The 15,137-nt window shown below is 31.1% G+C and overlaps 1 protein-coding gene across 12 annotated transcripts in view; it reads left to right on the top strand.

The window, feature by feature from the left end:
* Positions 1 to 15,137, top strand: part of Rim (Rab3 interacting molecule) — a 98,912-nt gene that overhangs the window by 34,856 nt on the left and 48,919 nt on the right. For 11 of the 12 annotated variants that reach the window (XM_087355523.1, XM_087355524.1, XM_087355515.1 and 8 more), the window contains 4 exons: positions 3,110 to 3,329; positions 4,539 to 4,727; positions 12,852 to 12,997; positions 14,735 to 14,865. In XM_087355523.1, the coding sequence (XP_087211649.1) occupies positions 3,110 to 3,329; positions 4,539 to 4,727; positions 12,852 to 12,997; positions 14,735 to 14,865 (686 nt within the window). The remainder of the gene's footprint in view (positions 1 to 3,109; positions 3,330 to 4,538; positions 4,728 to 12,851; positions 12,998 to 14,734; positions 14,866 to 15,137) is intronic. The other variant, XM_087355522.1, reaches the window with a different exon arrangement.

Here is a 15,137-nt window from a genome sequence, read left to right as displayed (position 1 = left end):
CTTCAATGTATCAGGATCTTTAAACAATTTGAATGATGCCATATTTAACCGTTTCTGTTCCAACAGTAACACTTTATTTATACTACATGCTTGGATATAATACACATTTATTTACTACTATTTATTAAAAATCTTAGCATACATTGTACTTTTCCACCGCCAATTGTGTTTGCTATATAACAGTTGAAGCTACCATTGAAATGAGTATAATCTGACTTAGATTCTTATGGACTTATTTGGACCATGAAGTTTGATGGATCTGATAATCAGAAAGTTATCCCACTTCTTTCCAGGGGATATTCATTTTTATTCACTACTGAAGTTAAAAAAAATTCCAAATGGAAATTACATTCAAAAGTAAATAACTAAGTTGTATAATTATTATAACGAAATTTATATTTATATTTGTACATTAATGGAGGATTTACAGGAAATTACAGTAGGGGTCATTTAAGTTTCTCTTGTAAGTGTTTGTTACAGCCTCAGTTTGGATAGTCACCACATATTTGATTTCATATTTGAAACCAAAGTCATTTTTGTATAAAATATTCATTTCTGGATTACATACATATTTATATACCTGTTTGTATGTCAATTTAGTAAGTGGAAAGTGTAGTCAACTTACAGAATTTTTCAATGTTCTGATAAAAGTGCTTTTAGTTTAAAAAATTCTAATTTCATTATAGCATTTTATGTAATATGTGACATATCTACCATCTTATTTTGTATTATCTTGTGTATTTGTATCAACTCCTTTCAGTACCCTTCTTATTTCTACACTGTACTTTGGCTAAAGGGCTAGAATTCGACTTCTCTCAAAACCTGTATCTCTGCTGCTTGTTCTCTAATTTCTTTGTCTTTCTGTCAAAAAGTTTAGCATTCTGAACCATATAACAAAAGTTTATACTGCCATAACATTATACAGTTTTAAGTTCTATAGTTTTCCTCTGTACTTTCTTAACAAATATTTTCTTATATTTCCATTGGAAGCTGCATAATGTTATGTTGACATCTTTGTTACTACTGCCCATATTATAACACAACTAATTACATTTCATCAACTGTACATTGATTACAATATTAACTCATACAGGTTATTCGCCTCTAAAAGCTAACACAGATTGTGTAGAAAATTACTTTGCAGTTTTAGGAGGTAGTATTTTCTTAGCCATTACACATTTTGAAGAGAACAGTAGACCGAATTGACAGTTAACTTATGAAGTTTCTGTGCTTAAATTGTTCTTTTTTCCCCAATAAATACATAACATAGCATCTGAAAACTCTGGTGTGGCTTTCTGTCTTACATTAAAATAATTTCATGTTGTATTTTTTTGAGACCTTATTTTAATTTGTATGCAGGTATCTGTAGATTTTCCTTGGTGTTCAGTACAGTTCTTTCATCATAAATGAAAATTAGTATATATAAGTCTTTGTCATTTATGTAAAGTTTATTGCTTCAGTTTAATTTGTCACTTTTTAAGACATTGTCAGAGTACATATTAAACATAAATTAGGAATGATGAACACCCTTGTTTACTACTATTAATTCTACTTCTACTATTACTACTTTACCAATTTCTTAGAAATGTTGCACACAAACTATCACTTGCAACTGCTGAAAATGATCTCTGCTGTGACCGAAGATTGTTTCACATCTGTTTGTTTTTCCTTATGCATTTATAATTTTTCAATAGTCTAGACTGGAAGCTGTCTGTCAGCCCTTTGTTAAGCATATACCACACTTGAAGTCCAGCAGAATGTTCTGCTTCTGTTTGAAAGAGTCTGAAACCATTAGACTGCTTGTACACCAGAAGTGTTTATTTTGAGTTAATATGTGATGTAATACATAATTTCCACATCCTGTGTTGTTTCCTTTCTTTCAGTTTATTCACTCTGTCAGTGTTGAGGTCTAAAGGCTAGCTGAAGCTAGGTTTTTGAACATGAATTTATTTCCCCAATTAAAAAGTTAAATCTGCAGCATTATTTCTTTTTCTGAAGTATCATAATATTATTTTAAAGCATTATTTATCTTTAATTTTACTTTTAGTTGGCATGTGTCTGATGCATGTATGCAGGCATGTTGTATGTAATGGCCTTCATTAAGGAACTGCAATGTTATTCTAAAACGATATTGCTTTTACACTATGCATTTAATATTCTATGTTGTACTTGAAGTGTGTGTTGAAGTACTGAGCTATGAGCTGTGTTAGATTTATATTTATGAAATGTGCATGTGATGGTAGTTCTGTGTGCTGTATATGTAAGAAATGTGTGCTCAGGAATTTTAAAATAATTTAGGTTCTAATTATTATGATTTTTAAACCAGTGAAAGTGAGTATCAAATTTATAAATTAAATTTCCTTTCATGTAGTTTTTCTAAATGTATAATAATTTTTCATTATTAATTTTTAGGAAAATCTTATGATGTTATTCAGATGGTACTAAAATTTATTTTCTTATTACTACAAGTACAAATAATGTTTATATGTAGAAAATTTAAACACAAATTTTTTTTGTCAATCATGTATATTTGTTATTATGTAGGCACACTTCATTGTATTGTAAATGTAGATTTAGTGTTAATTGATGAAGTACCAGTACTTGTTTTGTTTCTAGGCATAACAATTGTTGTAGATATAGATACACAGATATGTATAGCCCTTTTTCCACATTTGTTATGATTGGTCTGATAGAGGAATATGTTTGTTTGAGTCCCAACAGTACCTCTAAGAAAATTAACTCTTGTATTGGTCAACTAATATAAAATTGAAAGTAGTATTTTGACAAACTGAGGTACAGGACCTTCTTTTGCTGTCTAAAGCCAATATCATAGGCTCAGTATATGTATTAAAATCGTATGCCCAATACAAATTATGCTACATTAAGAAATTTATCTTTATGGTTTAGTCAGAAGATATTAAATTTAAAAGATTACATATGTGTGGCATTACAAGTGGATTTGTTTAATTCTGTAAGATCTTTCCATATATTTAATAATTTGTAAATGACATTATTTTGATGGAAATTAAGATATTTCTGTATTAAAAGAAGTAAAATTTATGCGATGTTCATAACAGTTTTAATGGTTATGTTATGTTTGGGCCTGCAGCATCCACTCTCGTGGCAGCCTAGTGCAGATGGAACACGTATGATTGGTCATATGATCCTGAAGAAGACTGTACGAGAAGGAGTAGGACCTACATCATCAGCAGCTATATTAGGACTCAAGGTTGTTGGAGGCAAGCTTCTTGAAAATGGTGGTCGTGGAGCTCTCATTGAGAAAGTGAAGAAGGGCAGCACAGCTGATGTAGAAGGCCAGCTCAGGCCAGGTGATTGTTGTTGGCTCAATTGATGAACCAGTACAGGGAATTAAATTTAAATCTTAATATTTGTGTAAAATATTGGTTTCAAACATGCAGGCATGAACATAGTTATAAATTATTTAATCATTATGTAATAGATATAAAGGAAATGTATTGCTAAATTGGGTTTTGCTAAGGACTAAGAATTTTGAAAACTAGTAGAGGAAACTACTGATTGTTTGAGAAATGATATTCATTGTTATAAAATGACAGCTTAGCTTAGTGATATGCATTAGAGATGCTACTCATACTTACTTATCAGTAGTTTGGTCTGTGCACAAAATATTTTTGTGTTATTGTTTTTAATCACACTTGCCTGGCACTTATATAGAAATTGTGTTGTGCTTTATGAATTTTAATTTTATAAAACATTGAACATAACCAAAGATAAGAGGATAGCATTAAAATAGTTCTTATGGAAATATTTTGTGAGAACAATAATTGGATGCAACTGACTCAGTATAGGGTCTTATGGTAGGCCTTTGCAAACATGCTGATGAACCTGGATTAATGAGTTTTTTGGCTTTGTCCATAATTTAGAATTAATGCTAATGAACCTTTAACTTTTACAAAAGCAGGGAATTTCTCAGTTTAGTAAACATCAAGTTTTCATCTCATATGTAGATGGGAGTCCAGAATCTTTTATGTTACCACCAATACAAAACTTCATTCTCTTACGTGTAATTAACATTGGCACTCCTGTACCTTTACTCGCCTGAAACTGCAGTTGTTAATTATATAAGTATTATTATTAAACTACTGATCAGAGTTGAGTCATTCAGATGTCATTTTAAAGCGTACATCTGTATGATATATATGCAGTAAAGGAAAATTATTGCATTTACCCTAAATTGAATTTACTGTTTAACTCTTTAAACACAGTAGTAATTGTATATGAAGTGCTTGAATGTTTACTAACTGAGCATTTTCTTCACAGAATGTATTTGTTGTTCTCTTCTTCTGCTTCATAAAATAAACCATGAATTTTTCTAGACATTTTAACTAGTCTTTTATAATGAAGATGTAGTGGTATATTTTCTTGGAAATGTAAATATTTTTCAGATGAGCTTTGTGTTTCAAAGGTTCCTTGATATTATTAACAGTGCTAAAGATGTGGTAATTAAAATAAATATATTACAATTACTAAAATGAGTCTATACTATTGTTGTTATGTAGGAGACGAAGTAATCGAGTGGAATGGACGCTCTCTTCAGGGAAAGAGTTTCCAGGAGGTATATGATATCATCGCAGAATCAAAACAGGAACCCCAGGTGGAACTGATTGTATCACGGCTTTTGGGCACCCGACAGACACCACAAGCCCAATGGGGTCATGCTCACACATTGCCTACACACATGCACAAAGGTAATGTGCTTGAAGCTGACATTAATTTTGAACTCCACCAGGATTCATTATATACCAGGAAGAAGCACCATGAAGAGCAATCAAAAGAGAGATGTTACATTCACAAGAGTCATATTTATTCCAATCACTTTATACTCTCACTGGAAATCCCTTTCTTTTAATAAGAGTTAAAGAGTTTACTGGCTAATTGGTGCTAGTCTCATTAAATCTTTAGACACAGGGATTATTAAAATACCCATTAGACAGATAATAGGACTCTTAGATGATGGGGGGGGGGGGGGGTGTCCTTCAGAAAAGGAGATACTGTTCCATTATTTATACTTCTTGTAGTTTAAGTATGTTCTCAGCTTTTCAAACACACCACAGTTACAGAAACACTTGTTTCCTACTACTTTTTTGTTTTGGTTACATTTCAACCTTGTTATTATAAATGAGCTGATCAAAGCTAAAGTGGTATAAGTTATCATATGTATAGAAGAAGTGTTTTAGGTGTATGTTTTTAATTTATTCACAGTAATCAATGAAAATACATTTGTACTATGAATAATAAAATTTCCTAGCCAGCACACCAATTTACCCTACATTTTGATTTAATTTTATACATCATTGAAGAATTTGACCTATACCACCTTAGCTGTGAGGAGTACATATGCTTCACCATGCTTAAGGCTGCTTCTTGCTGTATTGAGGTGATACTTTGTACAGGAATGGGCATACACATATTGTTGCAAATGGTATGGGATCTAAATTTTTGTATATGTGTATATACTGATAAACTATAGCTATAAATTGTATTTTCACAACATTATTTTTAGTTATAAAAGAAGCAATTTAGAGCATAGTGAGACCAGACATAAATAAGAAATTAGATTTATTAATAAGTTATTTCATTGTACAGTACTAACTTAAAGTTCTTTTTTCTCATATTTAGATTCTTATAACTTTGTATTGGCTAATGGAATATGCTATTAACCATTTGCATTGCATTTAGGGCTACATTTTCATGGAGGAATTATGGTTTGCATGACAGTAACTAGTGACTGTATTTATGTGTGAATAGCTTATGATCTGTGTTTGGTTATGATATGTGTACTTTAATTCTGCCACTCCTTTCCTCTGTCATGAGGATTTTCTCTCAACAAGACAATGGAAAAGCATAATAAATAGAGAAAGAATAATCTGAACTTATTAATTAAAATTCAAGCTACAGTACATAGTTAATGCTTTAAAAGTAAATGCACTTCGAACCTCTTATAAGTTATATGATACTGGAAAACTGTTATTATACCACATTATTGTACTATATAATATGACTTTCCAGTTTCAGTTGTAGATTTTTAAAATAAATTGTTAATAAATGATAAAGAGATTATGTTTAGTATTTTAAAACATTAGTTTTCTTGTATGTTTTTTTAAAATTGTAATGATTTTATTATTATAATCATGAGATCCAGCCCAAAAGTTTGTGGACTGATGAAATGAAGAGATGGGTATGAGATATAAAAGTGTGTATCACTTCCTTGGGAGTAGTGTCCAGAATCTTATTTACTTCAACCAGTGATGCTGTTGTGATACAGAATAGATTTTGAAGTTTTCTGAAACTCCTTTGGAGGTTGCCATAAATTTAGTTTTCATTTAGTTCAACATGACCGTCTGTTTGATTATTTCTCATGTTTGGGGAGTGGGAAGATACTATTAGGGATCCACATGAGTGATGTGAAATTTTGCTAAAAACTTCTTTACTGTGTGCTCTGGTGCATTGTCCTTGTGAAAAATCTAGCCAGAAGTTTATTTTTTAATGGTAAAATCTCTCAGAGGCAAATGAACTACAAATAGAATGTCTGCAATGGATTTTTGATGAACATCGTTCTGAATTCTTTTAAAGATAAGGGAAGAGAAAAGTTGTTACCTTTTGGTTTTAATATAAATATAAATTGACCTTGCTCAGTCAGAAAAGTTTCTTACTAAGAATTCTGATTGTTTCTCTCTAGGTTTTATAAAAAAACTAATTTTTCATTGCAGGTGATGACATGCTAGATTAAATTATTGTCATTTTAGATCACGTGAAATTGTGTCAGGCAGACTGAAATGTGTGTGTATAATGAGCAGAGAGAAAAGTGTTAGTAGATGGAAGCATGGACTATGATATGAATTTTACAGTTTTAAAGTTTGAAATATGATGCTGTAGTAAGAATCTATATGGAATGAGAGGATATAATATGATGTGAACAAGATTGGAGGAGATTTTTCTGCTTTATTTTCTTATTATCATTCACATTTTCAAAACCATATTCACACAACCTTCATGTTGCAAATGATTGACTAAAATTCATTGTACTATTTTTTTGTGATCAAATGTCATGTCATCAGTGTAACGTTTGTTCTTCTTTCTATTCTAACTAATTCTTTTGGATCTTAAAGTTTTATGAGTAATAGAATGTTTTGTATGGCCAAATTATTCATAACTGTTCATGTTTTCTGTCTTCTTTGAATCTTTCAGAACATTCACGGTTTGTATTAATTACATAACACCATCACCATAGACTGCTTTCTGCTTCCTTTATGATTATGTATAGTTTCTTTCAAGTCTCTGTTATTCTGTACACTTTATCTATTTTTATGAAAAGTATAGAAACAGAATTTAACATCAGTCACTATAGAACAAAACAACTGCCTGTTTGATTACAGCCTCTTACAGTTCAGCCACCAGAAACCATATAAATGTTTCCATATTTCCCAAACTTACAGCATTACTAGGGAGTCCCCCAAAATAAATTGAGTCCAGAAACTTTTGGGTTAGACCTTGTATTTCATTGAAACAAATATTGAAATCTACTATATTAAGGTTTGTGTATTGAATCATTATATTTCCTATTGTTTATAGAAATGTTTTTAGCATCATTCAAAGACAGAGTTTAACTTATGGTTTTCATTAGAATATGTTAAAATAACTGACCTCTTGACAAGTCTGCATCTGTCCTTTGTGATCTCCCTTTCTAATTATTAATAATTAATGTCTTTTATGTATTTAGATCTTCCAAAATTATAGTTACATAGAAAAGTATAATATTTTCCTTTACTAATGCAGCTTTCTTCTCTGTAGTCTTTGTTCCTTAGCATTGTGTGCCCATCTGCCTGCCTGCCGTTCAGTTGTTAACTTTCTTTGTTGTGTGATCTGAGCTACATATTTATATGTCTGCTTGGCAATGTGAGATGTTGATTTGCAGGTAGCATGCTTCGACTTTCTACAGGGCAAAGTAGACATCTTAATTTTTTCTTCCCCTTTCTCAATGATTCACTCTTACTTCCTTTTATAGGATTCATTGGAACTGATTTGTCTCACTGTATACAAACTGGCTTAAAATTTGCTGTTTTAAATGTTATTTGTGAACTAAATGTTATATTTTTTAATGGGAGCAACAACTTTTTGATGTGTGTTTAATTCTTATTAAAATGTAGTAGCTATAAATTAAGCTGTGGGAGATTCTGGTTGTCAGTGGTGTAGGTGAAATTGGGGTGGCATGTGCTGTGATTGGTGTTGTGTGGTATTGTAAGAGAATGAGGAAGATGAGCGAGTTTCTATGATCCTCTTCTCTTGTCTTATTTCTATCCATATTTGCAATGATCTTGCTGTCAGCGCTATTGAACCTTGTGTTCAAATACTAAAAGAACAAAATACTGAAAACAGGATTTGGTACTGTGAATTGAATATGTGCATAGTAAAATTTAATTTCAAAATTAGTGCATGCCTTAGTCTAAAGTGATAATTATCTCCATTATCACATAATGTTTAAACTTTGCAAATAATCTTGATCCTTGAATAATTTAATGTATCTCTTAAAATAGAAAAGAATTAATGTATTGGTATGTCCATAATTACAATTAATTATGAGTAATTACAAGCATATTCTCAGTGTAATTCTTAAATAAAGTTTAAATAAGTTATTTAACATTTCATTCATAGTCAACGTGTAGGTTTAACCTTCAATATTATTTTGTTCGAAAACCTTCAATATAAAAATTGCAGGTCCATACAGTTTTACTGTAGACAAGTTAGTGAATGAAAGTCATAAGTATTAAGAAGCAAATTTAACCACCAGGTGTTATAACTAAATGCTTAACACAGTTTACACTAAAGCATGCTATTAGATCTGGTCCTGAACTAATTTAAATTAATTTATACTAACAAAATATTTTTCCTTAATAGAAATTTTATTATTATATTCTTAAACCTTTTTTGTATCTCAAGTGACTGCATTCTATACAAACTACAATTCAGATTCATCATAACCTCCTCAATTTTTAAAGAAAAACTAATGCTATCTCATATTTTGAACCTTTTGATCAGTATGCATTAAACTTTGTATGAATATTATGTCATTATAGGCTGCTGCATCCTCATACTCTCAAATTATTTTTGCACTCAGTTATAACAACATGGTGTATGAACCAGTTAATGTAGGATACTGAAACAATGTATGGCAATAGATCTTCAGTAAATATGTTTGTTTTATTGTGATTACTTATTTAGTAAATTGTAAACCAACGTGGAGACAGATCTTAAACATATTCACAACTATTTTATGAAATATTTTTTTAAGTGAATGTGCATAATTTTAGCTTATATGTGATTAGTTTAAGTTATAGATAGAATCTGTACTTAAATATAAATAATAATAATAATAGTCTTTATAACATTTATAATTATTAGCAGTAATAAAGAAATGTGACCTGAGTGGGATTGTGTCATATGACCATCTATGCCTAATTCCAGCATGCTGACCTATGGGCTATTGCATGGTGTTGTTGGATTACCTAAATATAACATAAAAGTATTTACAATAGGAATGTAGGCATTGTGAATTTTTTATCCTTTGCAACACTCTCTATCATTATGCATATGTTATTAGAATGACAGGACACAAATATTGTTCATAATTGTAATTGAATTTGGAATGTGTAAGAACTTGATTAGGTAGTTCAGATACGTGTATGCATGAAATGTTTAGTAAATTCCAGGTGGATATTTGTTAAAATAAGGTCACTGTGACCTCTTAATTTTTTTGTAGAATATGCCATCAGAAAAGTCCAGGAGAATCACCAAAGATTGCTGTAGAGTGATCTGAATAGTTAACATGTATTTGATGATGATGTTCCTTTATTAGACATTTACATAAATATCACAAAGAATAAGATGAGAATTCTTATAAAAGCCAAGAATGACTTAATATAGAAATAAATAATAAGTATTAAGTATGTATGATAAGTACTAAGTATGAGAACATGTAACAAAAATGCATAACAAAATTATTATAAAATAATAGCTAATTGAAAATTTGAAAATATTTGCAAACATATATACAATACCTGGAAATTGTAATAACATATTAACAATAAGATTTGTGATGAAATTAAGATAAGAATAATTTTTAAAAAATGTTATTTGTTATTATTAAGCTGATATCTTTCTTTTTCTTTTTTTGCTTCATTTACTTTCCAGAACACTAAACATAAACATATTTTCAGTTGTTTTGTAACATAAAACCTATAAATTTTAGTGGAGAAATTTACTGTAAAAATGACTTTTTTGGAATATCGGGCACATATTGCACTGAATATGAAGGAAATCATTTCTGGTGATGTTAGCAGATTGAATTGGTTCAAAATATGATGCAGTGAAATATTTTTCAGTCCCATGTGAACCTTGTACACTTTTCAGCAGCCCAGTTCAAGACTTTGACTCTTCAGATTGTAGAGGGTCTCTTAAAACCTCTTCAGGAAGTAATTTCATCTGAAGATTGTACATTTGGAAGCCAACACAGATGAACTCAAACACACAAGCTTAAGGGGAATTATAATTTGCTATCCCAGTATGCCATTGGCCCAAGGCAGCACATGCTTTGGACTCCATGTGGTTATTGTGTTGGGATATTCTGCCATCACAAGAACAAATTGTTACAGTATGAGGCTTCACATATTATGCAGATGCAACTGTCTTAGCATTGACCTGCTAGAGACAAAGAGAGAAACTGTTTGTATATCTTAGATGAATAGTAAAACTAAAACAATGGATTATTATTATTATTATCATCATCATCCCATCTCTTCACCACTTTATGGGGTATGTACTTTAATGTACCCGAGACACACCTTGTCCCTAAGGTACATAGGGCAGCAGCTATTTCCGGGACTCATATTGTTTTTAGCAAGTGCCACATGTATTATATAATTTTATTTTATGAAAGCATTATTATTATTATTATTATTATTATTAGATTAAGTGCTACTGGAGAATATGTAGTCCCCTGTTTTAAAGCTTGAAATTAAACTGTGTGACTATACTGACATTCTTTAATAGTAAAAATAGCTGACTAAAAGTAATGATTTCTAATAGCATATTAAATCTGTAACATATGAACAGTGTGTCTGTCAAAACCAACACTTGCAGTATTTACAAAGACTGCATAATGGGGAGCTTCATAATTTGTACTCTTCACTAAATATTATTAGGGCTGTGAAATAAAGGGAGAGGAGATGCGCAAGGCATATAGCATTTCTTGAGGAGATGAAAAATTTATACAAAATGTTAGTTGGAAAATCTGAAGGGAAGAAACCATTTGGGAAGATGTGTGTGTAGATAGAAGGATAACATTAAGATACGTTTAAGTATTGTATATGTGGATTGGATTCTAACCCCAGGACAGGGTCTAGTGAAACATTTGGTTTTCATAAAAGGTGAGGAATTTCCTCACTAGAAGAGACACAATTAGCTTCTCAAAAACTCTGCTCTATGCAGTTAATTTGTTTGTTGTATGAACAACAAACTGCCGTATTGTGGAGTTTGACTTTGATGAATATTTGTCAAGTTGTTGAGTAAAGACAATATGATACTGAAGTATTTTTTTCTTCCACAGATGTGATACTGTTTCTTTTGTAATATATAGACATAATGTTATGAAGTGTAATAACGTACCATGTTCATTTTTATGTTGCCATGGATGTGATATCTTCTATAATTGTCATATTTATATGATTTATTCTTGTGGTTTATATAATTAGTATGATACCTTATGATTGCTGTATTTCCTGTATAAATTTTGGTATACTTTATTATATTTGAGATCATAAATCCTTAAAGAAATGTGATTCAACAGACATTAGAACAGTAAATGTTGTATGACTAGTGATTAAGTTTTTCATGTTATATCTTCTATATGGATTTTGTTATTTTTATGAAATCACATTATTATTTCACTGTTTACTGACACACACACACACTGACAAATACTATATATATATAAGCATTATCTGCACAGCAAGGAACTTGATATAATGATGATCAGTCATAGCTCACACAATTGTAATTTGAGTGTATCCCATTGAAAATACCTTATTATAACAGGAGATATGATATTGAAGATGGGACAAATGGGGGTAATTACAAATTCAATTGGAAGAGACTGCTTGAGATATCTAACCAAAAGAGGGAGGGAGCATAGTATTAAAATTAATCTTATATGATGTGAGAGGGTGTGGACTGGATTCATGTAGTTCAGGATGAGGTTCATTTGTCGGCTGTTGTACACAATGATGACCCATCAGGTTAAATAAAGGATAAAGATGTTCTCGACCAGCTGAATGGTTATTAACTTTTCAGGAAAGACTCTGCACCACAGAATTAGTTATGATACTGACACATATAATATGGTATTGCAAGTTTTATATTCTACTTTATTTGACTAAATCTTGAGCGTATAAGATGAAGTAGAAATACTCACTGTATAATATTACACAATGTATATTTTCTAACATAAACAAAACACACTGCACAGTGCAAATTGTGTAATAACTAGAAGATGGCTGTCTTCTGGATTGTAGTGCTGTGTATTGTTGTAGAAATTTACCAACGTTTCAGAGGTTTTTGCTGCTTTCATCATTAGGAACTCATTATCCTATTGATGGAGGCAGCAAGAACCTCTGAAACGTTGTTAAACTTCTATCAGACTACACAACATTACAACCAGAAATAGCCATCTTCATACTTATCACCATTAAAAACTCAAATCGTGCTGTGGAATAGCTTCAATATAATTTGTAATAGCTGTTGTGTGTTTTTTATTCCAGACATTTATGACAGTGGTCGGCGAGACAAGCCCAGTGTTCTGGTGACTTCTCCAGGTTCACCAGACTTTCACATTCCAGTCCGCTCAGCTTGTCCACCTAGGTTGGGCTCTTCACCTACTAACTCCAATGTAGGAGGTCGGTTACAGGTCAGTATGATGCATAGTATCAGTAAGAGAGTTTAGATCAGAACGCGCAACCTTTCTCTTTAAAATTGTCTCCATTATCTAGTTTTTCTTTGCCTACAAGTTGCTTTATGAAGAGTTTTTAAAGAAAGCTTAAATTCTTATTTGTTATTGTTGCCAGGAACTTTGAAATTGCTTTTGAATAAAAGGCAAAACAGAATATTTAACCAGCTTATGTTCAGTGCTGCTGGCTGTGAGTTGCAGTAGCATGCTACTAAACTTAACCCAGAGTTAAAATCCAGCTGATAACCCTATAGTATGGGTGGTTTAAAACCCTTCAATAAAGTTTCAAATTTTTCTCCCTTATAATAGTTTTTATTTAACAGCTGTATCTTGTATACATTGTAGCTTGCAAAATGTTTGGGTTAGAAATGTATACACCAATAGGTAGGCTGGATCATACTTATACATATTGCTTATCCTATGCATAATGCATACTTTTAGCAGAATGATTAATTTTCAATAGACTGACAGTCTGACTTGACTGTTGACTAGGATACATTTAGACCTTATTCTGAAACATAATAATATTTTTTATAATGCTCTGATTGAGTTTCAGTTATGAAATAAAAGAAGAATGTTGTTCTCTTAGTTTTCCAGAAAATGTTATTTTAAAATTGTTATGCTTAGTTTCAGAATACCACCTCAAATTGTATTCTTTTGATAATCTTGCATTTTATTCACACATTACACATGTGGTGTAGCTCTATGCTCTGTAAAGCAACACTACAGTTTTTGCTCTTGAAATACTCAGTTTTCTTCTTGTAATCTATGTTTTTCTTTATTTTACTTGTGTCTCTGTCTTCATTTGTTGCTTTTTAATGATGCTGTAAATAGTTCACACTGTTAACTTATAGCTTCAAATAGTGGGACCATTAATAACAAGTACATTAGAAAGGATATATGGAAAGTAGTGGTCATGGCCTAATTTAAGATACTATGCTGACACTTGCCTTTAGGGACTGTGAAAAACCACAAAAACTTCAATCAGGTTAGCTGGTCTCTGAACCAAGATTTGAATCCAGAACCTCCTGAATTTGAAGCAGAATGCTAACCACTCAGCTGCTGTTATCTGTCTATTCTTTTACTCAGTACAGCAGTGAGTTCTGACAACATTCCTAACAATATTTTAATAACAAAATACACAACATAAAATAAAATGTGCTATTAGTATCATAGCATACATACGCAAATGAACAACCCAGTTTTATATAAAAGACTGACTGAACATCCTGACTTTTGAACAGTTTCTTTAACTAGTGATAAACAGAGAAAAGGTGTTGATCAATGCAGCATTTTGGTTGTATATTCTCAACATGTAAAAATAAGTTTTCACCTCCCTCTGTACCATGTGTAAAATTACATCTATATGCATAAATAATTGTATTCATATAAAATATGCCTACACAGAAATAAATAAATTTATCGGTAGTTGTCATATACAAGTTATTTCTATCATAAGTGAGAACTATTTATTTGTGATTGATTTTGGATATTCACTTGTTTATTTTATTATTTCAAATTGTGTGTGTATATAAAATAAGGATGGATACAGTGACTGAAATTAGTTTTTGTAGAGATCAAATGTGGATATTTAAATTCTCTTTGTCAGATAGCACTAAAAGTTAGCTCTTCTGTGTTGGTGTACTCTAATGTACCAAATGTAAAAATAGTATTGCATGACCTACTGTTACTGTTCAGGTGAAGCTGTGGTTCGATTCAGTAGCACTTGAGCTGGTTGTGACAGTTGCCAGTGCAGCTGGGCTCACCCCTAGGAATAATGGTCAGCCTCGCAACCCATATGCCAAACTCTTCCTGCTGCCTGATCGGAGGTATATGCCATTATGTTAAATTATGTTAAATAAAAAATATTTTAATTTGAACAGTGTCAGTAACTTTTCAATTTATACTTTAAAAAGTTTTGTTTTTAAATTGGATATTATTTTGTTTGTGTATATGATGTCTTGTTTTGAAGTGTTTCTTTCTTTGAAAAATATATGAAAGGTAACACACAAAGGAATGCAGTGGTTTGCAGCTATATTTTATATAATTTTAAATTATGTTTCCATAACTTTAATATAAGGAACTTTATTACCATAAAACA

Source organism: Zootermopsis nevadensis, unplaced genomic scaffold (genome assembly GCF_977971745.1).
Source record: "Zootermopsis nevadensis isolate Lab colony 2312 unplaced genomic scaffold, Znev_1.0 Znev_ptg000024l, whole genome shotgun sequence".
NCBI lineage: Eukaryota > Metazoa > Arthropoda > Insecta > Blattodea > Termopsidae > Zootermopsis > Zootermopsis nevadensis.
The sequence above is the reverse complement of the archived record's forward strand: the minus strand, read 5'-3'. Positions and strand labels throughout refer to the sequence as shown.